The sequence below is a fragment of the Bos mutus genome, chromosome 5 (assembly GCF_027580195.1).
Source record: "Bos mutus isolate GX-2022 chromosome 5, NWIPB_WYAK_1.1, whole genome shotgun sequence".
In the NCBI taxonomy this organism is placed as follows: Eukaryota; Metazoa; Chordata; class Mammalia; order Artiodactyla; family Bovidae; genus Bos; species Bos mutus.
Genome location: NC_091621.1, coordinates 42,615,788 through 42,641,530, shown reverse-complemented (window position 1 = coordinate 42,641,530; position 25,743 = coordinate 42,615,788). Strand labels below are relative to the sequence as shown.

The 25,743-nt window shown below is 55.1% G+C and overlaps 1 protein-coding gene across 4 annotated transcripts; it reads right to left on the bottom strand.

The window, feature by feature from the left end:
- Window positions 1–512: 512 nt before the first annotated feature.
- Window positions 513–24,528, bottom strand: ASIC1 (acid sensing ion channel subunit 1). Of its 4 annotated transcripts, XM_070369978.1 has the most exons (12): window positions 24,167–24,528; window positions 23,366–23,565; window positions 6,209–6,292; window positions 5,905–6,078; window positions 5,154–5,281; window positions 4,707–4,857; window positions 4,297–4,353; window positions 3,685–3,838; window positions 3,189–3,280; window positions 2,912–2,991; window positions 2,723–2,827; window positions 513–2,565 (listed from the first exon to the last, which is right to left on the bottom strand). In XM_070369978.1, the coding sequence occupies exons 1-12, from the start codon at window positions 24,526–24,528 to the stop codon at window positions 2,461–2,463; spliced, it is 1,692 nt and encodes a 563-aa protein (XP_070226079.1). In that variant the 3' UTR covers window positions 513–2,460. The 4 variants fall into 4 exon arrangements, with proteins under 4 accessions (XP_070226079.1, XP_070226080.1, XP_070226078.1 ...); XM_070369979.1 differs by lacking the exon at window positions 6,209–6,292 and having other exon boundaries at window positions 5,905–6,055; window positions 23,370–23,565; XM_070369977.1 differs by lacking the exons at window positions 6,209–6,292; window positions 23,366–23,565; window positions 24,167–24,528 and adding an exon at window positions 8,609–9,265 and having other exon boundaries at window positions 5,905–6,055.
- Between the last annotated feature and the right edge of the window lie 1,215 nt (window positions 24,529–25,743).

The window sequence follows — 25,743 nt, the reverse complement described above, 5'->3', positions numbered from 1 at the left end:
GGTGAAGTCAACCAAGTTAGCAGTAAAGTCGAAACCTAGGATCCAGATCTTCCGGTTCATAGTCCGGGGCTCATTCCATAAAGTTCCTCAATAACTACAGGAACTTCAACCCAGCTTTGCCCCTGACCTTTAACCTAAACTGCTACCAGATTTTAAGTTTATTTCGAAGTGTGACCCTTCCTCCTCGCCAAAGAATCCTTTCTGCTAGAACTTCTTTTGGGGATCTTTGTTGCCTTTGACCTCTTCCTCTTTCCCTGCCCAGTGGTTCAAACCATTCCTAGTGTGATGGTCAGCCTGTCCCATCCCAGGAGGACCAGAGCACCCCTGCTCCCGCCTCCTTACTCCTCCCCTGATTGTGTGGCCCCAAGCCAAAATCAGCTCTAGACACTTAGTGGGAAGGCCTAAATACTATTCAAATAAGAGAAGAACGACATTGAAGAAGAGATGGTTAAAACCCAGTTTATTAGACCAGAGGCATGCGTCACCTGTAGTCCTGCCTGCTGTTCCCCATCCACTGCACACCCTTTGGCCTTGCTCCTGCTTCCCTCTGGAGAGGTTTGATCTCTAAGGAACTCCTGGGAACCAAGAGTTGCCAAAGATCCTATGGCCTCACTCTCCAGCTCCAGGTGAATGCACAGATGACCTGCCACAGGTCTTGTTCTGGGGTTGGAGGCTATGAGGCAGCTGGACAGAGAAGGCCTGGGAAGGGGCAGGGCTCTGGCCTGGGAGGAGTGCCCTGATGGAGGGGGCATGGCAGGTCCTCTATCTCGCTGGTTTCTCATTAAGGGAGGAAAGGAGGAACAGAATAGCAGAGCTTTCAATGTCCCCTCTAGGCCTGTCTCTTTCATTCCACTATCAAACGGCACCTCACCAGAAAAGTATAAGGGGTGGGCTTGGGTATTAGGTGAGCAAAGAGGCCTGGGCATCCAGAAGGAGACAAAGGCCGCTGACTGAAGGCCTCTGCCGGTCCACACCCTGCTGCTCCTGCTGCAGTCATCAGCTCACAGCTCCCTCTGTCTCTGCCACCCTTGCCTTAGTGTGCAGAGCAGATCTCCATCCCATGGGTGGGGGCTCTCGCTGTAGCAACCCCTTCCCTGGGGAGGCTGCAGTCAGCCAGGCAAAGGACAGTGGGGTGGGTGGAGCAGGGGAGGGAATGTTAAGGCTGCAGGGAAGGCAAAGGAAACCCAGGCTGGGGGGACAGGGTGAGGCCAGAAAGAGGCAGAGCTTGTAATTCACAGCTTCCTTTATGTCGCCACCGAGACAGTGCGAAGGTTACAATGCGCGTGTCGTCTCCTTGTGCTTCTTAGAGGGATGTGTGTACACAGTACAGACACCAGGGGAGAGTCCAACTCTTTATACAGGAGAAGGCATTCAGAGACCAGGGAAGGGGTGGAAACACAGAAGGGGAACTTGTAGGAGGGGTGGAGAGGGTTGTTCTTAGAGACACAAGGGGATGAAATAGAGACAGAGTCGGGGAAAGTATATACAGAGATATAGCAATATAGAGTCTGTATCGTATAGAAATAGAAAATGCAGATGAAGTTGTTGAGAGAAGCAAATGTTTCAGAAGAGGACTTAGGAGAATTCCATAAGAAAATTTATGGATGTGGCCCTCTGCAGGGGCCTGGGGGAGAGGGACCAGTGAGGTTAGGCACCAGTGCCCGGCTCCCTGAGCTGGAAGCCAACCAGCTGGATCTCTTATGGGACGGCAGAGGAGGGCTGCCTCTTGCGATTTCTCTCCAGCAGCTCTGGGGTGGGGGGTGAACTTGCAGGTATCAGGATGTGGCCTACAGCACCAGGGCCACATCGTGTCCCAGCTCCACTTCTTCAGGGGATCCCCCACCCCCACCTCCCTAGGGACTTCACAGGTTACCAGGTGGTGGGGGGAGAATAGACAGGACTAGGGTTCCTGCCTGGAGACTTGGGGTTGGGGGGGGGGCCACTGGGCTCAGAGGGTCTCTTAAGGCTGGGGAAGCCCCCCCCTACTAGCCCTCCCCTTCAAGGTACATTCTCTGGTTTAGGGCCAAACTCCAGACCCCAAGGGATCCCCTCCACCCCCCATTGGAAGGGGGCTTTGGTGACTGGTGGCAGCAAAATGTAGGTGGACACTCAGATGACAGACAGCCGGACAGACAGAATTCAGGCTGGGAGCTGTGGGAGGCAGCATGGAGCAGAGAGGGGCAGCCTGAGGTCACTTGCCCCATTCTCTCTTTTTAAGTTTCTGTTTTAGATTAGTTTTGTTAAAAAAAAGAAAGAAAAGAAAGGGATTGAGGCGGGGAGAGGACTCTGTGGTTCCAGACTCCTTCCTCACCACATTCAAGAGGAAAGGACCGCCCAGGAGTGGGGGGCTGCCTTGGGAGAGGGGAGTGAGTCCCCAGGGCAGATGTGGGGGGCAGCTGGGGGCCCCCTTGCTCTCCTAGCCCTCCCCATCTAGGCCTTTGGTACAGTGGCCTTCGGGGCTCAGCAGGTAAAGTCCTCAAAAGTGCCTCGGGCCGGATGGTGAGGTAGGATGTTGGCCGCATACGTCATCCCGGCAGGATGGCCCCGGAGGCTCTCGCACGGGTTCTGGGGGAAGGGCACAGGACAGGGACCGGTTATCGGAAGGGCCGCAGGTGCCCCCGGGGCGTGGGGGAGGCAAAGGAGAAGAGGTGGCAAGGGGGGTGGTCCTGGGGTGGTCAGGTAAGGGATGGGGCTGGAGGGCGCGCCTCTCTCGCTCCCTCACGTGTCTTTTGACGTCATCCAGGCTGAGGGCCACGCCCTTGTCCGCGCTGCTCCGTTTGGCCTCCTTCTGGCACTTCCCTCTTCTGCACAGCTTGTGTTTTATGACCTGGGACGGAAGTAGGGTGACGGGTGGGTGGGCAGTCTGGAACCCCGCCCCTCCCGTGCCCCGCCCACACCCCACCCCACTCACCTCGTAGGCGTAGTCAAAGAGTTCCAGCACCGTGAGGATGCTGGCCCCGATGAACAGCCCCATTTGGCCTCCAATGTCACCTGCAGGGGGGCCCACAGGAAGGTCAGGGGAGTCAGGACACAGTGGGAGCGGCGGAGCTCACTGGGACAGGAGAAGGCCCCTGGGGCAGGCAGGGGAGGAAGCCTTGTGGGACAGAGGTGAGCAGCCCGCTCTGGGTGGTAGGGTGTCACACAATGCCCGTGTCGTGGGAAGGGGACAGGTGCTACCAGCAGCTCACCCAGGAGCCCTGCAATCTCATAGGCCTTCTTCTGCTCAATGGTCTCATAGTTGAGGACTTCAAAGAAAATGTCCAGCACCAGGATGTTTTCCCTGCAGAGGGGGTGGGAGAGGAGACCTCGGTTCAAGTTGCATTTTTGTCCCCTACTAGCTGGGTGACCTCAGCAAGCTATCCTCACCGAATCTCAGTCTCCGTATCTATAAAACTTGCTGATGTGGCTACCTGCCTGCCTTTTAGAGGTGTTGTGAGGATTAAATATGATGGGGTAATTGAAAAGCCACTCCACACACAGGCAATTGTGAGGCGATCCCAGTTATAGCCATGAGGATGAAGAGAGGAGGAATGAGAAAGGGGTGCCTCCTTAACGTGTTCTGACTTGATCTTCCCTCCATGCCCATCTGAGACTCTTTGGTGGCCTTCCCTGTGTTGTCAGTTTGGTCCTGTCTGCCAACCCCAACAGGGCCCATCCCTTACCCTTCACAGCCAGAGCCCTTACCCTATGTACTGCTCAGACTTGTTGAACTTCTTGGCCAAGTATTTGGCTGACGCTTTGCTGGGGATCTTGACCATGGACAGCTCCTTGCCATAGCGGGTCAGGTTGCAGGGCATTTCACACACACAGTATTCCTGGTCCTTCTCCACCAGGAAGTCTGTGCCAGCCAGGTGAGAGGTGCCAGTTGAGTGGTGCCCTTCTGCCAGCACCTTCCCAACACCCACAACCTGGCTCTGCCCAAAGGAAGCCTGAGCCCCCTTCTTTTTTTCTGACTTGTCCTTCATTACAGCCATGTGCCCAGCAGTGCCGATCCCTCACCCAGCCTCCCCATGGATATTTCTTAATCCCCATATCTCCTTCTCTCAGGGCGCTCCGGGGTCAGTCAGCTGAGGTGCTGATGAGAGCTGGTGAGGGCCACCAGGTGACCCCTGTCCATTTTTCACAGGGCCTCTAGAGATGCTATGCCCAGCCTTGCCAGAGTCAGACAGGAGGGTGCACACGAAGCCTGATCCAGGAGTTATTAGAAGCTCCTGAGAGCTTGCTCTGAGACCCCTATGCAGACAGCTGGCAGCACCTCCTTCCCTCCCCTGACTTCCTTGGGCCAGGGGCACTCACCCAGAGCAGGATCTGCACACTCCTTGTACTGCTCTGGAGTGCAGTATGGGGCGTCCCCTGGAAAGGAGAAAAGACAGCAGTACAGGATGGAGATGAAAGGGGTCTTATGACTGGTGGTAGCAGAGGCCTAAATGCTGGGAGCTGGGAGAGGGTGGGAGGGCAGGAATAGTCGGTGCCTAGTCTGTACTGGAGGTGACCCATGCTACAGTCCATCTCTCCTGGACCCTTCTCACCAATCCCTATGGGTCCAGCCAGGAGTTGAGGTCAGAGAGGCAAGAACCATATGGGATAGACTGTGCTGGACCCGGGGTGAGGAGAGGCCAGCTGGTCTCACTCGCCTGTTGGCGGGAGGCTGGCCTGCACGGGGAGCTGGTGGGGGGCGCGGCAGGCTGAGGGGCCCGGGGCCTCACCTGGCATGTGCACCATGCGGCAGTTACAGTTCTCCACCAGGTAGCGCGTCTCACAGTCGATGCGGCAGGCGGTAATGCTGTAGGAGTCGAAGAAATCCAAGTCCATGGTAACAGCTTTGCAGGTGCCCCAGGGCGGGGGCAGGTAGATGAGCTGCTGGGAGAGCCGGGGAGCTGGGGGGTGTGGGGACTTCTCCCCGAGTCACCTTGATGGACTCCTCTGACACGACGCAGAACTCAGGAGTCCTGCCCCCTCTCCCTCTGCAGCCTCTGAAGGTCTCAGAGTTTACGGAGCATCCCATTCATTAGACCAGTCATGCTCCTGACTAGTCAGATGGCTACCCAGGCTCTAACTCACCTGTCCTTCCCATTATTGATTGCCCACCACTCCACCTCCATCTTGAGCCCCCAGACCCCACCCTTGGGACTAGCTTCCTGTGGCCCTCTCACCCGCTGCTCTTGGCAGGCCACAAAGGTCTGGAACCCTGGGGCTACGCCAAAGCCCAGCTGGTCGATGAAGGGAGGTTCATCCTGACTGTGGATCTGCACTTTGATGCCTGCTTCGAAGGACGTCTCATCTATGGGAATGAGAGGGGTGTGTGTTGGGAGGGCTTCTTCTTCCTCCCTAACCTTCTTCAGAGCTAGGGGCCTCCTCCCTCTCTTGAGACGACAACGATGAGACTAGGGGAGGATAGGTAGTCCAAGGAGTCCTGGCCCTTCCCCAGGGAGCTGCTGCATGACGTTTGCTCCTTCTGGATTCACCAGCCTCATGCTGCCCTGGTGACCCCTGCATTCTACACACTTCTTCTCTTACTTGGCTTCCATACGTATCTCATTGTTTCAGATTATTTCTCACTGTCTCAGAGGCTCTCCATTGCTCCCCCTTGTTTTTTCCCTTCTCCCCCATCTCTCTCTGTCCCAAGGCCCCTGAGACCAGACAGACGGCAGGCAGCCCAAGAAGAGACAGAGTTATTTATAGAGTGAGTGGCGGCCACGGGTGGAAAATGATGGCTGGTTACCTTGGAGAGTAACTGAGCCAGGAAAGGGGAGCCAGGGAAATGTGAGTGTGGCCGTCAGGTAGAGTGGGAGCTGGAGATACTGGGAGGAAGGGAAGAGAGTCCACGCCCTGCCTCAGAGCCCCTGCCAGAGGCTGAGGCCTGGAGCCACAGGGAGGGGGCTCCCCCGGAGAGAAGCGACATACCGGTTTCCCCCCACACGGGCAGGTACTCGTCCTGCTGAATGTCCAGCATGATCTCCAGCCCGTTGCCCGTCCCACCCTTCATGGTCTTCAGCCGTGGGCGCCCATCTCGGCCAGAGTTGAACGTGTAGCACTTTCCATACCGCGTGAAGACCTGGCCAGGGCAGAGTGGAGAGCCTGAGAGTCCTGCCAATATGCTCTGCCCTCCGGGGACTGTCTCCGGACCCTCCAGCTGGTGGAGTCTCATCTCTTTAGGAATGATCCCTCCTGAGCAGCCCATTCCCCATCTGTCCTCCTTCCCACCCACTCCGTAGTCCTTTGGCCGGCTGTGTGCCCTGGAAGCCTGATCCCCGCAGGATGCACTGCCTGTGCGCCTTTGCTATCCGACTGGCTTCAGGTTGGGTTCCACCTATTAGAGGTATCAGTGAGGGATCAGAGGATGGGACGAGGGAGCTGCTGCATGACGTTTGCTCAGTCGTGTCTGACTCTCTGCCACCCCATGGACTGTAGTCTACCAGGACAGGAGGGAAAGACCGGGCCATTTATCTGCGAGGGTTCTGAAGGTGGCTTAGACCCTTCCTGACTACAAATCCTGCCAGGGGGGCTCCCTGCCTACCACTGTTGCCTCTTTGTGTTCCTTTAGCTTGACTCTGATAATTTCCCACTATTTCTGGTGCCCCAGCCCCCCTCATTGTTTTTCTTTACTCTCCTGCAGCTCTGTAAACAGTCCCTTTGTTAGTCTTTCCAACTAAACCATCCGAGGGGTAACCCTTTTCCTGCAGGACCCCTGCATATATAGCTCCATCATCTGACCCCATCCCTGCCACACCTCTGGTCCCTCCTGGGACCCTCTCCTCAGGCCCAGGGCCTTCTGAGACATATCTTCTCTTCTCCTAAATCCCCCCCCAACCAGGCATTTGAAACCCTGCTCTGCCCGAGACCACGCTAAGCATGCTCCTTTCCTCTGCCATTAGCCCCTCATGGCCATCATTGTCCCATTATCACCAGAATTATCCAGGACCTGGCATATTCGCTAATGTTGGTGCAGAATGGTGAGGGCTACAGAAGAGATCTCAGCCCCGGGGGCAGGACCCCCCTCCCCAACTCCATGTCACAGAGCAGCCCTTACTGCAGCTCTGATTACACAGCCACAGAGAGAAAAGTGAACCAGTTCTTCATGGTCCTTTCCCCACAGCATCCCAGAATGCCTCCAAGTTCCCCTATGTGAAGCGAGTGTGTTTTCACTCCTGTGACATTGTGACAGAGTCCACAAAGCAAGTCACAAGGTGAGTGCAGACACAGCCCAGAGAAAGAGAGACAGTGTCAGGCTGGACTGGGGTGGGGACGGCGTGTGGGTTGCTAGGCAGTAGAGTCTTTGCTCCCTTCCTAGAACAGCCTCCTCCTCTCCCCTCTGGAAAAAAATAACAAAAGCACTCCCCCATTTTGTGGGTGAGGTCCAGAGATGAGGTAGAGAACTCCTGATCCCCCAGCCCCACCACCAGGCTTTGTGGCATTTAGCCACAGAGTCCAGGCTGAACACGCACCCCTGCCTCCCCCTCACCCAGGGAGTGAGGAACTCCTGGTGGCTGAGATGGGCTGGGACCTGCAGCCCGAGCGCCGGCTTTGAGGGCTGTGCTGAGGACCAGTGGACTCTGCTGCCACCTGGTGGTTCTGCTTGAGAAGTGCCTCCTCTACCCTTAGATCCCAGAAACCAGATTGACCCCTTCCTTGTCCCGTGTTCCTCTAACTCCCTGCCTGTCTGAGGTCCAGAGCCCGAAACCTCCAGGTCCCTGTCTGTCTGTAGTCAGTCCACGATGCAGCGACATGATGACACCCACCGGCCCCTGTACTAGGGAAGAGGTTGGGGGCTGAGAGATGGCTGTATGGGGAGGAGAGGCCTGGCATCTGGCACTTGTAGGGGACAGGAGGGCACCTGTCAGGCCAGATGAAACTGGAAGCTGAGCTGGGGAAGAGGATGGGGTGTCATTTGGTCCCTCACCAGGGAAGGCCCTAGCCGTTCCTAGGCTTCCCCTAGGAATCGGGTCCCTGGCCACTTTGAACTGGAAGCGGAAGGGGAGGATTTGGAGGAGACCTGTTATTCTCCCTCAGACACACGTGCACACACACACGCACACACACACGCATGTACACACACACATGCGCACAGGTGGTAGGAGAAGCACAGGAAGGCCACGTGAGGATGCTGCTGACGGGGGTGCTGGGGTGCAGGGGGTACCCCTACCCCTCTGCCTCCCTTCCACACCCTTCTCCTGCACCTCCAGAGACCAGGTGGCACTGGTCCCAGCTCCAGTCCGGGGGTGACAGTCAAAATTGTTAAGGCCACACATAGGCACTGGCCACCAGATCGAAGGCTGACCTCAGTGACAGAGTCAGGTCTGGACCCTGCTGGATCACAGGGAGGTTTGGGAAAGGGCTGGACACGCTGGAGGATATTCGGGAAGACACTGGAGGCTTTGCGGCAGCAACTAGTTACCAACTGTGTGTCCAGGATTCTAACAGGGAGGGCAGTCCTGGCACAGCCCTGGAAATGGAGCCCAGCTGCAGACCCTGGGCCTCCCAGGTGAGGGCTCTCTGAGGCATGTCACAGGAGCTGGGTGGCCTGGGGAGGAGGGGCGGGACGGTCATCAGTGCGGTTGCCACGCTCACAGTCAGCATGAACACGGCAGACACCGCGGGCTCCACTCACCACCGAGAAGTTGTGAGGGCCACAGGGCCCCCCGCAGTAGGAGCAGTAGAGCAACATGTCTTCCAGCCGGTGACAGGAGCGATTGTAGAAGCGGTGCAGGTTAAAGGGCTCCCCCGAGAAGGCCTCGGGCCCTGGGGGGGCGAGCGGCACCCCCGGGTCGTCGCTTTCGTCCAGCCCCAGCATGGGGGCCAGGTACAGCAGGTCGGGGTAGCTGAGTTGGGACAGCCTCACTGCATTGGTGTTGCAGAGGGTGACCGCTGGGAAGGCCAGCTCCGTGGTGGCCACTTCGTCTAGCAGAGTCACATGTGGGTAGCTGAGGTAATAGGCAACTCGATCCCCTACCTGGCACAGGAAGGCTCCCAGTGCCAGGACGAAGGCCACTGCCCACAGGGCCTGCCGCGGCCCAGGACCCCCCTCCACGAAGATGTGGTTGGTGCCGTGGAGGGTACAGCTGTTGGCGAAGGCCACCAGGTCCATCGGTGAGTCCGCCTCTCTGGCCTCCTTCCTCTCTGCCTCCTTTTCCTTCTCTTCTTCCTCCTCTTCTGAGTCTGAGCTGTCCCGTTGTTGCTGCTGACGGGGACCCCATACATCTCCCAAGGGCCCGGGGGCCTCCTCTCCAGAGGAGAATGACACGGAGCAGAAGATCTGGATGGGCATATTCTCTGAGGGCTTCCTGGCCCCGGGAGGTTGGCGGGAGAGTGGGGATGGGGCTGTGACCCTAGGCAGGGTCCTCCGGTCCTCTGATCAGGTCTCTGCCACCCGGCTGGCCGTCCCCCCTCTCGCCAGGGCCTCTGTGGCAGCGTGGCTGAGGTGGGGCGGGGCGTGGAGAGGAGGGCCAGCCTGCCCTGCCAGGGAGGGCGGGTGTCTGAGCCCATGAATAATTGATGGCAGCGAAAAAGGGAGGCTGATGGAGGGAAGGGGGGCTGGAGCCCCTTTCCTGTCGCCAGCTCCAGCAGGACTGACAGGGTCAAGGACAGACTGGAAACCCTGGAGAGGCCCTGGGGCTCCTGGTACCCACCTCTCCAGGTGAAATGAGACCTAGCCGAGCTCTGCTCTCGCTCAGCCAGCAACAGTCTCTGCCCCTCCCCCAAGACACACACACCCCCTCAGTCTCCCTCTCACCCTCCAGTCATCCCTCAGCCTTCTCACCCTCATTCTCACCTGATCTGGCCTTTCCTCTGAGTTATCTGAGCCCCCATACTCACTCAGTACCTCTAATTAAGCTCTACTTCTTCTCTAACTCCCCCTGATTTATAATCTCCCCAATTAACTAATTTATCCCCCACTTCTCCCCATACACTCTTACACCCCAGGTCCCCTCTAATTTTTCCCCTGACTCTAAACTCGCTTCTCATCACTGAGCTGACCACAGTTTACCATCGGTTACTCCCTGAACCCCTAATCGCTCCCTCAGCCTCCAGTTCCTTCTAGCCATCCTTGACACCATGGATCCTCCCCGCCCTCCCCTGACCACTGCTCTGCTTCAGTCAGCACCCCGCCACACACATTGAGCTACACTCCCTTCTGTGGCTTGGGGGGCAGCCCAGGTTCCATTAGCAGAGGTCTCTCACTGACCACAGACTCATTTATAGCCATTTCCCGGCAATGGGGGGAGGGACCCTGTCTCTCGCAGCTCAAAAGCTTCCTGGCAGATCACCACTCCCCCTCCCAGCTTGCCCACCCCCAACAGTCCAGGAGAGCAGTTGCAGGCCTCCCCTTCTGAGACACTGACACAGGGTCCTGGGTCAGGTAGAGAGAGTGCTGGGAATCAACCTGGGGTACCCCCAAATCCTAAGCCTCGCAAGTACCGCCAGCCCCTGCGTCTCTGATGCTCTTCTTGCTCTCATCAGTCCCCACCCCCAGGCCCCTGGCCCCTCTGTGCTCTGATTACTCAGGGCCACTGGTTGAGGAACTTGAGCCATCAGCCAAGTCTCCAGGGCCTAGAAAGTGACCTGAGGAGGGGCGGGGGAGGGGAAACGAATTAACCCTTCCTCGGCAGGGCCAGAGGAGGGACAGAGGGGGCCAGGCAAGTCTCCTTGGGCCTTTCTAGCCCTTAACCACCCCACAGCCCCAGGCTCCCTCCCCTCCTTTTCCTCCTTGCCCCTCCTTGTTCCCACACATCTCTCCTCCTCCATTCGTATGTAGAGACCCTAGAGTGTGTCAAGGATGGGAGGCAGGGTGCCAGGCTCCAGCAGAACTGACTGATGTGGGACCTGTGGCCTCAGCTTTGCTGCCAGGGACACAGAGGCCCCAGAAGAAGAGCAGCCTTCGAGATCTGGTCCCTCTCCACCCTTAAGCCACTGCCCTCAGACTGGCCACCTCCTCTTTCCCCTAAACAAACGCCTCCCAGCTGGTCTCCCTCACTCCCTGCCTCCCTGCAGTTTCTCCCCACCTTTAGTCCATGCTATGTAATTCTGACCATTCTTCTGCTTCAAGACCTCTCACTCCCCAGGGCCTCTTGGTAAAATTCAGTTCCCCACCCTGAACCCCTACCCCACACCCCGAAACCTACAAGGCCTTGGCAGTTTATCCTCCAGCCTCACCTCCCCACCCTCCCCAGTCCAGCAACCAGCGCCCAGCCACCAGGCCCTCTTTCATTCCACAGACACACTAGGCTCATCCACAGTATCATGCCTTCCCTGGACTCTCTGGAAACTTTCTACTAATTTTTCAAGACCCTACTCACATGCTGTCTCCTCCAAGAAGCCTCCCCTGATTCCAGGGCATAGTGAGTGCCTACTCAGAACAGACTGAAGGATCCAGGGATGCTCAAGTCCCTTTGGGCATGCACAGTCATTAGTAGCTCCTTAAGGAAAGGGGCCATGAGGATGAAAGAGCAGGACCCAGGGACCACGTGGAGAAACAGGAGGGAAAAGACCAGGAACATCCAGGCCAACCAGAGCTAAGTCACTGTAGAGATGAGGCGAGACCTCCAGCATTTAGCTGCTGTCCTCAGGCTTCTCCTGTATGAATTTACAGGTTCTTTTTCTGGTTCCTGTCCCCTGTGCGATTCTTCCCGCTTACCAGACCTCAGCTCTTGGAGTGCTTTGTACATGCCCAGGATGCTGTTGTTTCAGAGCTGAGTTCCAGACTCGGTTGGGGGTGGGCCAGCCTAAACTGAGGCTTGGGCTGGGGAAGCTGCAGCTGCCCTTGCGCCCCAGGCCCACTAGAGGGCATCGTTCCCCTCCTGCAGCCTCCCTGGAAGAGGGAGTAGATTGGACTTCCAGAGGGAAGAAACTAAGGCAGGGAAGTTCCCTGTGCTGGGCCTCCACAGAGAGCAGGGCAAGCACACACGGAGCAGCTCCTGAGGGCAGCAAATCTGCTGTGGCTGTACACTTCTTCCCCCACTCGAACACAAAGACCCACACCCACACCTACACAGCCCTCTTGTGGGCAGGGAACAAACACACACACACACACCCCTCAACTGCTCTTCCTCCCTCCTCCATCCTCTAACATTCTCTCCTCCTTATCTTGTTCCGGTAGGTAGATAATCCACATTTGTCACAGTAATAGGGAGATGAGGAACGGGTTAAGCCGAACACACAGACTCCCCCGCCAGCACACACAGGGGACCCCAGGAGAAGTGCCCAGGCAGCACACACCCTGGGAACACCCTGGGAACACCACTCAATTCTGCACTCTCCGTCCAAAGACGCAGCTCCTCCCCTCATCACTGCCTTCCCAGGACCTCTCTCAAGCCGAGCCTGGACACCCAGCTCTCTCTGACTTTCTCCACATCTCCCTCTAACTCCACCCACCCCTCACCTCTATGGAAGTATTTCCTGCTTTTCAGTTGATGCTTCAGGGGATTCATATATAAAACCCAGCAAAATAAGCAAGTTTGAGTAATCTCTCCCCATTTGATAAATGGGGAAACTGAGGCACAATGACCCATTCAAGTCTCATGGAGAGCAAGCAGTGGGCTTGACACTATAAGTAGGTCATTCCTCACTAAATCCCTTCCGTCTCCATTTTTGCATTTACTCATCAAATCTTTCCTGAGTGTGCTTGTGCTGAGCACTGTGGGAAAAAGATAAAGGACTGGGCCCTTATGGAGCTTATTATCTAGTGGGGGAGACAGTGTTTGTTTGTTTTTTTTAATTGCAAAAATAAATACTTAATTGCAAAGTATGATAGGTGCTACGAAAAAAATAATATGATTCCGTGGAAGTGAGTGCCAGGGGAATCTGACCCAGACTAGAAACTGAGGAAGGCTTCTCTGAGACAGTGATGTTTGGACTGAAATCTAAAGAATAAGGAGGACAACTTCCCTGGTGGTCCAGTGGTTCAGAATCCACCTTGTAATGCAGGAGACAGGGGTTCGATCCCTGGTTGGGGAACTAAGATCTCACATGCCACAGAGCAACTATGCCTAAGTGCCTCAGCTACTGAGTCTGTATGCCACAACTAGAGGGTCCATGCGCCACATGAAAGGTCCCAAATGCCACAACTAAGACCCAACACAGCCAGGTAAATACTTACAGAATAAGGAGGAATAATTAGGTAAAGGTCTGCTTATGTAAGTGTTGGTGGGGGTAGGGGTGAAATTCCAGAGCACAGAGTCACTGGAAAGTCCCAAGAGGAGACAGCTCAGAGGAGGAGGATGTAGCCAGAGAGTAGGCAGGACCAGACCCCTCAGGGTTAGGATTCTGGTCCATTTCCCCATGGAAGGATTTCAAGCAATCAGAGCAGTGTTTTAAAGAGACCACTCTGGAAGAGACTGAGGGGTTCTACAAGTTCTGTTAGGAAACCATTGGAGCAGTCTAGGTGGGACATGGAGCCATGGGGTGGCCTCAAACATGGAGATGGAGTGGAGATATTCAGGAGGCAACACTGGGAGACCTGGGTAGGGAGGAGAGGGAGATGGAGTGCCCGGGATGGTTTCTAGTTTGCATAAGTGGGTGAATGGCTCACTAGATCAGCAACACAAGTACAGGACAAGTTTGGGAGCTAAGATGATGAATTTAGCTTTGCATATGCTGGGTTCTTGGAGCCTTGGGGAGATCCAAGTGGAGATGTTAAGTGAAAAATTGGCCACTGGAGCTGATGCTAAGAGAAGAGAGCTGGGCTGAGATATACATTTGGCAGTTGTCCGTGTGTACATGGTGATTGAAGTCACGAGTGAAGACGAGACCGCTCAGGAATAGAATATAAAGTTTTTTAGAAAAGACAGAAAAGTGGCCTGATTTGGTAGGATCCATTCAAGCTAAACAGAATCTTAACTTATGATTTAACCACAGCTCCTAGTCCTTGTGCATGCACGCTCAGTCCCTCAGTCGTGTCCAGCTCTTTGCGACCCTATGGACTGTGTAGCCCGCCAGGCTTCTCAGTCCACGGGATTCTCCAGGCAAGAAGACTGGAGTAGGTTGCCATGTCCCTTTCCAGGGGAACTTCTCAACCCAGGGATCGAGCCCGAGTCTCCTGTCCTGCAAGCATATTCTTTACTGACTGAGCCTTCAGGGAAGCCCTCCTAGTCATATACCCAAGAGAAATGAGTGCATATAGCAACCTAAAGACAAGTAACAGCATGTTTACAGTAAATTTATGTATAATAGCCAAAAACTAGTAACAACCCACATGTCTAGCAAGAGTAGAATGGATAAATTTTATGCTATTTACATAATGAGGTACTACACAGCATTGAAAAAGAACTAACTATATATTAACTCAGAGACTGAATCTTCCAGACGTAGTCATGAGCAAAAGAAGACCAACACAATCATGTATATATTGCATTAAGGTTACATAGTCTAGGAAGTTCAAGAACTGGGGAAACCATCACAGTATGGTAAAGTAATTATCCTCTAATGAAAAAAAAAAAAAGCTGGTGAACCTTACCTCCACTGACAGGAGCCAGAACAGTGGTTAACTCTTGTGGGTAGGATTGACTAGGAAAGGGTCTGAAGGAACTTTCTGGGACTCTAGACATGTTTTACAATTTTAAATCAATGTAAGTACACACTGATGTAATATATAAAATATTACATAAATACACCAGTGTAAAAATATACGAATGAAAAATGCATCAAGCTGTACCATTAAATCACAATTTAGAAGAAGAGGAAAGCTTGAGATTGAGACTTGGGTAGTGCCAACATTTAATGGCCAAGTGGAAGAGAATGAACTGGCAAGGACGCAGGAGCACTGAGACAAAGCAGGGGAATCAAGCGAATACCGTTATCAAGCAATACAGTCATGCGAAAAAGAGGTTGTGGGGGACTCCCCTGATGGCTCAGTGTTAGGAATCTGCCTTCCAATGCAGGGGATGAGGGTTTGATCCCTGGTCAGGGAAATACTGGGCTTCCCTGATAGCTCAATTGGTAAAGAATCCACCTGCAATACAGGAGACCCTGGTTCAATTCCTGGGTTGGGAAGATCCCCTGGAGAAGGGAAAGGCTACCCACTCCAGTATTCTGGCCTGGAGAATTCCATGGACTGTACAGTCCATGGTGTCACAAAGAGTCGGACCCGACTGAGCGACTTTCACTTTCACTTTGGGGGAAATACTAAGCCTGCACGCACCAACTGGAGAGAAACCCCCCTGCGCTGCAACCAGAGGAAGCCAGGAGACCTCCATGAAGAGCCTATATGCCGCAGTGAAGACCCGAGACAGCCAAAAATTATAACAATAAATAAATAAAGCAAACCTGCTTAAAAAAAAATAAAGGTGGTGGTAAACCATTTTGAATGATTTTCGAGACATCAAGGATAAAAAAATGGTTGTGGATTTTGGACACATGGCAGTCACTAGTGGCCTCCGCGAGAACCGTTTTGGAGGAGTGCTGAGGACAGGGGAAGAAGGCAGCCTGAGTGGATCAGAGAGTGAGATCGAGATGAGAAAATGGAGATAGTGGAATCTATTCATCAATGTTAAGGATATTGTCTGTGAAAGAAAGCAGAGAGAGACTGTGGGAGCTGGGCGGGGCGGGGGGTTTAGTGGAATTGAGAGATTTTTTGTTTTGTTTTTATTTTAACCTAAAGCCTGGTACATAGTAAGTGCTCAATAAATATTAGCTGTCATTATAGGTATACATTTAAGATGGAGAATCTCAAGCATGTTTCACTATCAATGGGGAGGTTCCACTGGACAGAGACTGACTATAAAGGAGGGAGAGGCAGGATCTTTAAGGTAAAATTCCCACAAAAGTCAAAGGAGACCAGACGGTAAGAATAGGTTGAGATTTCAGCTTAGATAAGATGGATGTTCCACTCCGGGGGCAGGAACCCAGAGAGGCAGAGAGATCTTGTCTGAGGCTTCTATCTTCCCTGCGAAGCAGGAGGCGAGGTCATCTGCTGAGGGTGACAGCAGGGCTAGGAAGGGTGGCACTTCGAGAAGCATGGAGAAATTTACAGTAATCACAGGAGAGCAGGTTGACCAGGAAAACACTGGGGTTGCCAGGGCAGCGCTGCAGGCCCTTATAAGGATGTTGATCATGAGCACAATGTGATTCTGAGCCTGCCTGTCATGTGACTTCCTCTGGTAGAGCGTGGCTGAGGAAGCCAGTAGTGGGTCCATCTAAGGCTGTGCTCTGTATGCTGTGCTAAGTTGCTTCAGTTGTGTCCGACTCTTTGCAACTCCATGGACTGTAGCCTGTCAGACTCCTCCATCCATGGGATTCTCCAGGCAACATACTGGAGTGTTGCCATGCCCCTTTCCAGGGGATCTTCCTGACCCAGGGATCAAACCCATGTGTCCTGCATCGGCAGGCAGATTCTTTACCACTAGGGCCCTGGGAAGCCCCCTCTAAGGTTGGGACTTGGCCAAATGGTGCAGGGAAGAAGCAGGAGTCACAAGATGGTGCAGTCATCCTGAGGCTGGGGATCTTCTCTTTTACATCCTTTTGCTTCTCCTTCCTGTCTCACCCCCACTGTCTCTTTACAGATGGGGAGCTGGGCACCCTCTTCCACTACACACATCCCCACTTCTGTGGTCACCCACAAAGAATCAGGCATAGAAGATCTGAAGTCAAGCTTACGCTCTGGCATTTACTGGCTCTGTGGCCTCAGGCAGGTCATGTAACACTTCTGGACCTCAGTTTCCTCATCTTTCAAGTGAAGATGTTAACATCTTCCTGCCTCCCAGAATTATAAGGATCACAGGATTTAAAGGGAATTTGTAAGCTGCAAAGCATGACCGAAAGAGAGGATTGATTTTGCTGGTATGTGCTCTGCATGGGGCCGAGGTTCATGGGCACACATGCTCTCTCCCGCGGCCACATGAAGCAAGCTACATGTGCCCCCACGCACATCCATCCCTGTCCACATCACAACCTAATCCACATCCACACACTCCCACTTTCAGACATACATAGAGAGGTGCACACGGGTTCTCGTACACCTAGGGCACATGTGTGGCGTGTGGTGAGGAAGTCTGAGCTGGCTGCTGTCCAGGGTCAAGGCCACTGCAGCATTTTCTCTCCCCAGGGATGTTCCCAGCCAGGCACGAAAGAGCCGACATACCAGAGACACTCGATACTCAGCCATAAAGCCCAACCTCCCAGGCTTTGAGGACTGTCGGCCACATGGAGGGGGTTAGGGAAAGGGTTATCTTTCCAAGAATTCATAGGAGCTCAGAAAAGACACAACTTGCCCTCCTTCTCCTTCAGGAATGGCGTTGGAGAGCCTGGGGTGAGCGTCTCTGTCCTTAGAGTTCCTTAAGGGAACTTCCCCTCAAGGTGAATGAAAGTACACTGCAGTTTCATGTTCATTTCAAAATTCTCCACAAAGAAGATGCCTGATGCATATATCTGGGAAACATACTGCACACCCATTCCACCCATGGGCCAGCAGGGGCTAGCCAGAGAGTCCCAGAAGCTGAAGGAGAAGCTGCCCCCTGGCAAATTTAAAAATCCATTCAGAGCCCCCTTGGCTCACAGGAAATTGAGAAATGGAGCCAGATGAAACTATGCCCAAAAGAGATCCCAGGAGTGCCAGTGCCCAGCCGCACCCTCCACCCAAACCAGACACCCTTCTCCTTCGAGCTGTCTCCCTCCCTGCTTTGCCTCCCAGAACCCCTTTCCAGAGTTCTGATCCCAAGTTTCTCAGCTGGAGGGTACAGACCCCTGGAGCCACTTCAGATGGACAGTGAGGGACAGCTCCTGCCTCCAGAGCCTGACCAAAGACAAGGACCCTTGAGGGAGAGAACTAGACTGGTCATCAGTGGGAGGAGGCTGGGGTTGGGAGACACCATACTTTCTGTAGAACTGGAGTTTCAGAATAGCTGAGCTGGGCTGGGGAGATTGGAAGGACTCCACCCAGATGATGAGGGTCCTCTCATGCTTGGCATGTGATTCTCTGCTCTGAAACCCTTAGGCTTCCCTTTCTGCCCCTGCCCTCTGTGCCTCCTGGGGTTACAGCTCGTGGCTCTAAGCTCCCTGAGGGCAGGGACACCATCTGCCTGCTCACCACTGCCCCCTAGTGCCCAGCGCAGGGCTTGGCATTTCTAAGGGGCTCAGAGGGTCACAGGAAGAATATCAGCGAAGCTTGACTCTCCCAACTCCAGCCCTCGTGCCTAACATCCAGTCTCCTTCACCATCCCCAGGAATTCAGATTGCCTTCCACAAAGTTAAAGCATGCTCCGAGCCACCTCCAGAGTCTGCCAACAGAGACATTCAGACCTCTCAGCAGGCCTCCCCTTTGCTTTCTGGATGTACACCAGGTGCCAAGGTGGCCCTACCTTAGAGGTAGTTCTCCGCTGGCTGGGGCAGAAGAAAGCCCAAGGCTTGGAAGCTGCTCCTCTGCACCCCTCCATTTCCGGCTCTGCCCCCAGAGGCACTTACTTACATCAACTCCCTATTACTTTAGCCAACAGCCGGAGATCAATTAACTTAGAGTAACCTCTTAGCTGACAGCAGTCTGGGAGAGGGGCGGAGTCAGAAACAGCAAGGGATGGGGGGCGGGGAGGAGAGGGAGGCGGTGAGAGAGGAAACTGAGTCACCCAAGTGTTAATGTGTGTGTGTGTGTGTGTGTGTGTGTGTGTGTGTTATGAGAGAGACCCCAATGCAGGGTCCCCTGGATTCTTGCAATGGCTCTATTCAGTTGCCTCCCCTCCAACCTCAGACACTTCTGAGAGCGGGAGCGAGAGACGGGAAGGGTAAGGCTGAAGGAGGCACCCAAGAATGCCTGAGGGCGGGGTGCCCCTTCCCCAGAGCTAGCTTCTGCCCGCCAGCTCCTCCTGTCCCTCCGCAATCCCTGCATGCTCCCCCATCTGCCCCCATTTCCCCCGATAGACAAAGACCACCAGGCTTCTGGACATGGTAGCCCAATGACCCTCCTTCCTCTCTTTGAGAGTAGCAGTCTGAGCAGCCCCCCACCGCAGCCCCTCCACTCCCTGCCCAGCTAGAGGGAACAGACCTCAGGAGTGAGGTCAGGCCCTCCCCAGGGACCCAAGGTCTGAGCTGCTGTGGGGTCGTATGGAGTGAGGGGTGTCAGTGAACCGGAAGGGCCAGTCCTGGAGATAAGGAAGCTCTCATTGCTAGTCCTGGCTCTCCCTGGGACCCACCATGCCTGGCTCTGCTCGCTTTAAGATGACCTCTGCCACCACGCTCTGGGTCCCAGGATCACCCCTCTCATATCAGCATCTCACCTCCCCTAGGTACTCCAGAAGCTCCCTGTCCAGGTCCAGAGCCTTGAGGGGATTTATTTGTCCACCTCCTCACTCCACCTCTCCTCTGAGAGGCTTCTGCTGCCACTCCAGGGTCCCCCAGGGATTCTTGTCCCCTATCCCTTGTCCCCAGGTCCACCCCCTCCTGAAAGAAGACTATCCCCCCTGCACACCCACCCCGAGATTTCCATTCTCTTCCCCTCCCTTCCATCTCTTGCAGGGTTCAGAGATGAATTCCCACTTCTCTGTCCCCCAGGCGAAGGCTCTGGGTCTCAGCTGGAGAAGGGGGGTGGCATAGGGCACACTAGGCCACCATCTGCCAGCCCCCTCCCCTTGGAACTGTTCAGCATTCCAGCCACATCGGCGCTCCCACTGCCAGGGACAGATAAGGTGCAGCTGGAGGCTGGCACCAGCTGCGACTGTGCTCGCTCCCCCCTGGCCCCCACCCAGACACCAGCAGACAGCTGCACCCCCGGCCCCCTCTTGGAACCCCTGCCCTGCCTTGGCCTGGCTGGCCTCAAAGTGGGGGGGGGGTGAGTGGAGTCTCAGACCGTGTTGCCCTGGCAACCAAACACCCCATCAAGAAGGAGAAGAGGAGGCCAGGGAAGAGGGGGCCTGTGGGTGGGTCTTTGGTAGCTCAGGAGAAAGCTATTGAGGTCAACCCAACTGGGCTGCTGTGGAGAGCTCTTCCCCATGGCCCTCTGCCTTTTCAGTCCCCAAAGGTTTCCAAACCAGCTTCTCCCAGATTTAGCCCAGGTTCCCCTCACTCTCCTGAGCTGACTCTGCCACCACTGGGGGATGGACCTGGCCAAACCACTTCTTCGATCACCATGTCATCCCCTGAGGTTGAGCAGGATTCAGAAGCAGATCTGGGGAAAACGCTTGTGACTGCAGACCCCACCGGGGGAGCTGGTGGACCACAGGATGCCCTTCCTATGCCCCCTGCACTGTCCTCCAGATTCAGGGGTCCTGTTTTGGATGAAGGTTGCCCTTGGAACCTGCGGAAGAGTTCACACGTGTCCACACACGCTCTATTTTGTGAACACGTTGAGCTGGCATTGGATGCCCTGTTAAGAACCTCTACTCTCAAGGGAGCAAAAGATGCCAGGATGGTCTCCCTAAGCTCTGATCTGACAGACTGATGTTTTCTGACAGTGCTTCATCTGTCCAGGGGCTGGATACACGCCTCTTGGCTTAGCAGAGACCAGCAAGGATGGAGAGGCAGATGTTAATTAAGAAGGAAGAAGGTAGAATATCAGGCATGCGTGTTTTTGCCCCTTAGGGCCAGAGAGCTGGAGAATGCCAGCACCCTTCTCCATATAGGGACATCCCTTTGGGCAGAGTAGAAAGGGATGCGGTGAGGGCAACCTGAGAGGGTAGAAGGAAGGTCTGAGAAGTTTGGATCCAGCGAGATTCAGGTCAGGTCTTTCACATGGGCTTAGAAACAGCAAAAACCTAATCTTCCCTGACAACGCAGGACCAAGAAGTGCCAGTGTTGGAGCAGTGGGATTCTAGCCAGGCATCTCTCCCCAGCAAGAGGAAGAAATCTCATTGCTCTGGAACTCTGTGGACCAATCATATCTCCATCTAATTGTGTGGGGCTGTCCCCTCAGACAACATGGACCAATCACATTTCAGTATCTCAATTTCCATGAAACAAAATATATGTTAGCATCACCACTTGGAATCTTCCTGGATATAAAGGACAAATGAAGCCTCAACTATACACTTTCTATGACCTAATGGTAACCCCACTTTTTGCCTTAGCACCTTCCCAGGTCGAGCCAACAAATTCCTGTCCTTATCCAAACACTACAAACCATTCGATCTAATAGGTTTTCTTTTTTTTTTTTTTTTTTAATTGTTTTGGCTGCGTGGCATGTGGTATCTTAGTTCCCCAACCAGGGATTGAACCTGCACCGCCGCCACCCCCCCACCCAGTGGAAGTGTGGAGTCCTAACCACTGGACCACTAGAAAGGTCTCCTCTTTTTAAAAAAATTAATTTATTTAATTGGAAGCTAATTACTTTACAATATTGTAGTGGTTTTTGCCATACATCGACATGAATCAGCCACGGCGCACATGTGTTCCCTCCATTCAGAACCCCCCTCCCGCCTCCCTCCCCATCCCATTCCCCAGGGTCATCCCTCTGTCTTTCTTGATGGTCCCTTTTGCTTGTGTGAAATATGCTGCAGAGGAGGAGGGCTCTGGCTTTCATTTCCACCTTCATCTACAGTTCTACTACCCTTGGAAATATAGTTGGTGAGTCTGGGAGCCCTTTGGTCTTGGGCTTTGGGGAATCTAGCACTCACCTGCTTTGAGGAAGAAAAAGTGGGAAGGAAATGGTTCTTGCATCACACTAAGCTCCCTATTGGAGAAGGCAATGGCACCCCACTCCAGTATTCTTGCCTGGAGAATCCCAGGGACGGGGGAGCCTGGTGGGCTGCCGTCTATGGGGTCGCACAGAGTCGGACACGACTGAAGCGACTTAGCAGCAGCAGCAGCAGCAAGCTCCCTATGAGCTTGGCTCAGCAAGGACTGTGGTCATGTAAACTTTGTCCAGCAGGATTGACAAAGGCCCATGAAACTGGTCTGAGAGCAAGGCTTAAAGAGATTGGGAAGTCTTGTATAACTTCAGAGGAAAAAACAAGCATGACCATAGTTCTAACCTTTCTACACAAATGCAGTTCATGCTCCCCTAATGCTAGAGAGGAGCAAGCGTGGGAGAAAATGGGCAGGGAGCAAAGGAGGAGGATCTGAGAGTGGAGAACTAGGAGCAGACATGGAGAGAAAACTGAAGAAGGGGCTGGCAACCCACTTCAGTATTCTTGCCTGGGAAATCCCAGGGACAGAGGAGCCTGGTGGGGCTACAGTTCGTGGGGTTGCAAAGAGTCGGACATGACTGAGCGGCTAACACACGCACACATAGAGAGAAAAAGAATCCTAAGGAGACTGGGCTTTCAAGAGCAACGGCCAGAATTGGAAGTGAACATGGTGACTCCAGGGTCAGCAATATTAATGCAAAGAGCACACTGGGTTAGGACTGAATGAGACATGAGTTGTAATCCTGAGTCTCTCACTAACCAGCTCTGTGATCTGGGTAACTCACTCTACCTCTCTGTCTCAGCTTATGCACTCGTTCAATAGAGATAAATATGACTATTCATCCAGGGGATTGAAGGAGAGCCTAGAGAGTGTTCAGAAGAGTTCCAGGCATCATCCTCACATTTGGTACTCTTCTTCACACATGGCTCCAGTTCCTCTGGCCCCTTTCCACACTCTGCCTGACTTTAACCCTCCAGCAACCTGTATGACTTACTCATAATCACCTGTCACATGAGATGCCAGTCAGCCCCATCTGTGGTGGCGGGCGGGGGGCATGAATATTTGTGGGGCATCTCTACTTCAAGAAGCAAAGGGAGTCTCCAGTTCAGTCATACTATGAGCCCCAAATCATCTCTTCTTCCTCAGACCCTGACTATGGGCTGGCAAGGGGGGAACCCAACCAGACACTGTGTGTGTGTGTGTGTGTGTGTGTGTGTGTGTGTGTGTGTGTGTGTGTGTGTGTGTGTGTGTGTGTGTAGTGGCCAGGGGCAGGGGTGGCACAGAGGGAATTACCTGTCCAATTTTTTGAGAGAAAGCTCCTTCCCTTACTTCCCATGTTTCATGCTGCAGCTCAGACTTTAACTCAAATCACCTGAGGATTTTGTTAAACTGCAGATTCTGACTCAGTAGGTCTGAGAAATGGGGTGGCAAAGTTCTACCTTTTGTTCAAGCTCCCAGGTGGTGGTCCTTGGATCTCATTTTGAGTAACAAGGCTGCAGCTTACCCACCGCCACCCCCAGCTCTGACACCTGCGGTCCAGAAGGTAAGCTTGATGGGGTGGGGGGCTCTGCTAGGCTGTGTGTGTGTGTGTGTGCGTGCGCACACACACATACATCTATGCACTGTAGGCTCTCTTTCCTGCCATCACAGACACAAGGCTGAGGCCCTCACTAACAGCAAATGCCCCCCTGAAGTAAACAAAGTCCCGCTTCTGCCAGGAGTGAACCCTAGGAACATACAACATCCTCCCAGAGGCCCTCCGGCTCCTAGTCTCCTCCTCCTCAGGGGTCCGGCTGACTCACGACCCGCCAGCCAGGGGACTCACTCACCACCTTGAAGTCCTCGGCGCTGCAGACCTCCCCCCGGAAGTGGCAGGAAAGCAGCATGTCTCGGATGTCGTGCCCTGCGCGGTCATAAAACTCGCGCATGTTGAAGGGCTTGGGCTTGAAGCTGCGAAAGTTGGCCTTGTCCTGCAGTATCTCCAGCTGCTTTTCATCTGCCATCTGCGTGTCTGGTATCTCATACCTGGAGCCCAGGGGTGAGCAGTGCATGGATTGGCAGGATCTTCAGTTCCTGCCTCCATTCTGCCTCCAGTGTCCCATGCCCAACTCAGGGGGAAGGGCAGCATCCAGCCCTGGGCAGAGGCCCAAAAGAAGATCTGGGCGTGTCTAGAGGATCTGCCCCCTGGGGTCTGAGAAGACAGAGGATCTGCACTGGCTGCCCAGGGTCGGGCGTCTGAGCACAGGGGTAAGGGTGGGTGGGCAGAGAGCTCAAGGCAGGAACTATGGCTTTCATACCGTGGTTTCTACCCTTTAAAGACAGCATGCCCGGATCTCCCAAGAGAGGAGAAAATTGAGACGTAGTAGCAAGAGGGTGGGCAGAGGTCACTCCAGAGAGTGTGACCATGTCACACAGCTCAGGCTGGATAAGGGCGGAGCTGTTTTGAACCACGCTGGGATCAGAGATTGGGTGCCCTTAACTGGGTGCTTGGCAGTACCCCAATTCCTTTGCTCTGAGTGGCAGGTTTCAGGGGCTGGAGGGCAGGGTTGTCTAGGCTGTATGGTGGGCTAGAGAAGAAGCACCCAGATGGGGTGTCTGGGAGTGGGGATGGGTGGGAGCCCCCCACCTGTTGTTGAGCAGGGCCAGCAGCTCCCCGGCGTGGTACAGGTCATTCTTGGAGACTTGGCTAAAGCGGAACTCGTTGAGGTTGCACAGCGTGACGGCAGGGAAGGTGAGCTGGGAGGCAGCCACCTCATCGAGCTTGGTGACGTGGTGGTAGTGGAAGTAGTACTGCACACGCTCGGTGCACACACACAGCAGCACAGCCAGGGAGCCCAGGAAGCAGAGGGCCCAGAGCGCCCGCTTCAGAGACAGCCGCTCGTAGGAGAAGATGTGGGCCAGGCCGTGCAGGGTGGAGCTGCTGGCGAAGGCCTGGATGCTCACCGGCTGGAGGCCACCCACCTCCTCCTCCTCAGCCTTCAGTTCCATCCTGGCCGAGGGGATCTGGGGGGAGAGGGGTGGGGAGTCAGTCACTGCCCTGGGTTAAGAGTGCACATGGTGTCCCTCCAATTGGGTCCATCCGGAGTCCCCCCCTCCAGAGGTCACTGCCTCTGGGGGCAGAAGACTTCTCTGGTGGGCAAGCCCAAAGGTGGCTGCCCCGTGGACACCCTCCCAGAAGAGGGTTCCTGTCAATGCAGGGACTTGAGGTCAGTTTAGGCCAAAAGAATGCCCTCCCAGGGAAGCCTCCTGGGCCAGGGGTGACCCCAGATGTGGTCATCCGAGGACGAGAGGGAAGTCCCCATATCCCCACAGGCAGGCACAGGAGTTCCCTCCAGATGTGGGGTCACTCTGGGACAGGAATGTCCACCCCATCCTGGAGATGGAAACTCCCCCAAATGGGCTGAACCCGGCCTCAGGAGTTTCTGGTCAAGGGTGTCCCTAGGACTGGGTTTTCACCCCTGCCCCCGACCCCACGAGCTAAACCTGAGTCAGAAACCCCCAGAGAGGCAGAGAGGGGCCCAGCCTGTGTCCACACCTGCAGGCGTCTCCAGTTCTCAGAACGGCGCAGGCTGTAGGTGTGCATGTTTGGGGTGGGGGGTGGGGGGTAGAGGGCAGCCCGAGGTGGCTGCACAGAAATGGGGGGGGGGGCGCGGTTCCCTATGACAGCGAGCTGTCCCCGCCCCGGACGCAACCCCCCCACCCCAGTCTAGCTTCTCGACGCAGCCAGATGCCCTGCTCGGCCCCCGCCCCCCTCCCCAGCCACTGAGGCGCCCCAGAAGCTGGGGAAAGCTACAGGGGAGGAAAGTCCCGGCTTCCGGGCGCTGGGGAGTCCCGCAGCCAAAGGCGGGGGAATCGGAGACCCACCTGAGGGGGCTTCGGGAACCCGGCAACCGGCGGCGGGTCCTGGGGCGCGGGGCCGGACGTGGGCTCAGCGCCGAGCCGCGGAGGGGCTCATGGCCCGGAGCGGGAGCCGGCGGCCGCCGCGGCACGCCGCGCAGAGCCCTGCAGGAGCGGCCCGCCCGGCCTGGCTCGGCTCGGCTCCGTCTGCCCGCCCGCCGCGCGCGCTCCCTCGCTCGCCTCGGCTCAGTCCGCCCGGGCTCGGCGCGGTGCGCGGTGCTCTCAGCCCCGGGATCTGCAGGGATCCATCGTCCGGCCGGGAGGCGGCGGGAGGGGAGGCGGCGGGGGAGGGGAGAGGGTGCGCGT

Bases quoted from the DNA above. Each gene is read 5' to 3' on its own strand.
- ASIC1 (XM_070369978.1), bottom strand. From the start codon at position 24,528: ATGGAACTGAAGGCTGAGGAGGAGGAGGTGGGTGGCCTCCAGCCGGTG. The intron at 4,354-4,706 runs GTGAGGCCCCGG...TCTCCTTTCCAG, and splicing joins CCGCATGGTGCACATGCCAG to GGGACGCCCCATACTGCACT. The intron at 3,839-4,296 runs GTGAGTGCCCCT...TGGCTGGCACAG, and splicing joins GTGTGCAGATCCTGCTCTGG to ACTTCCTGGTGGAGAAGGAC.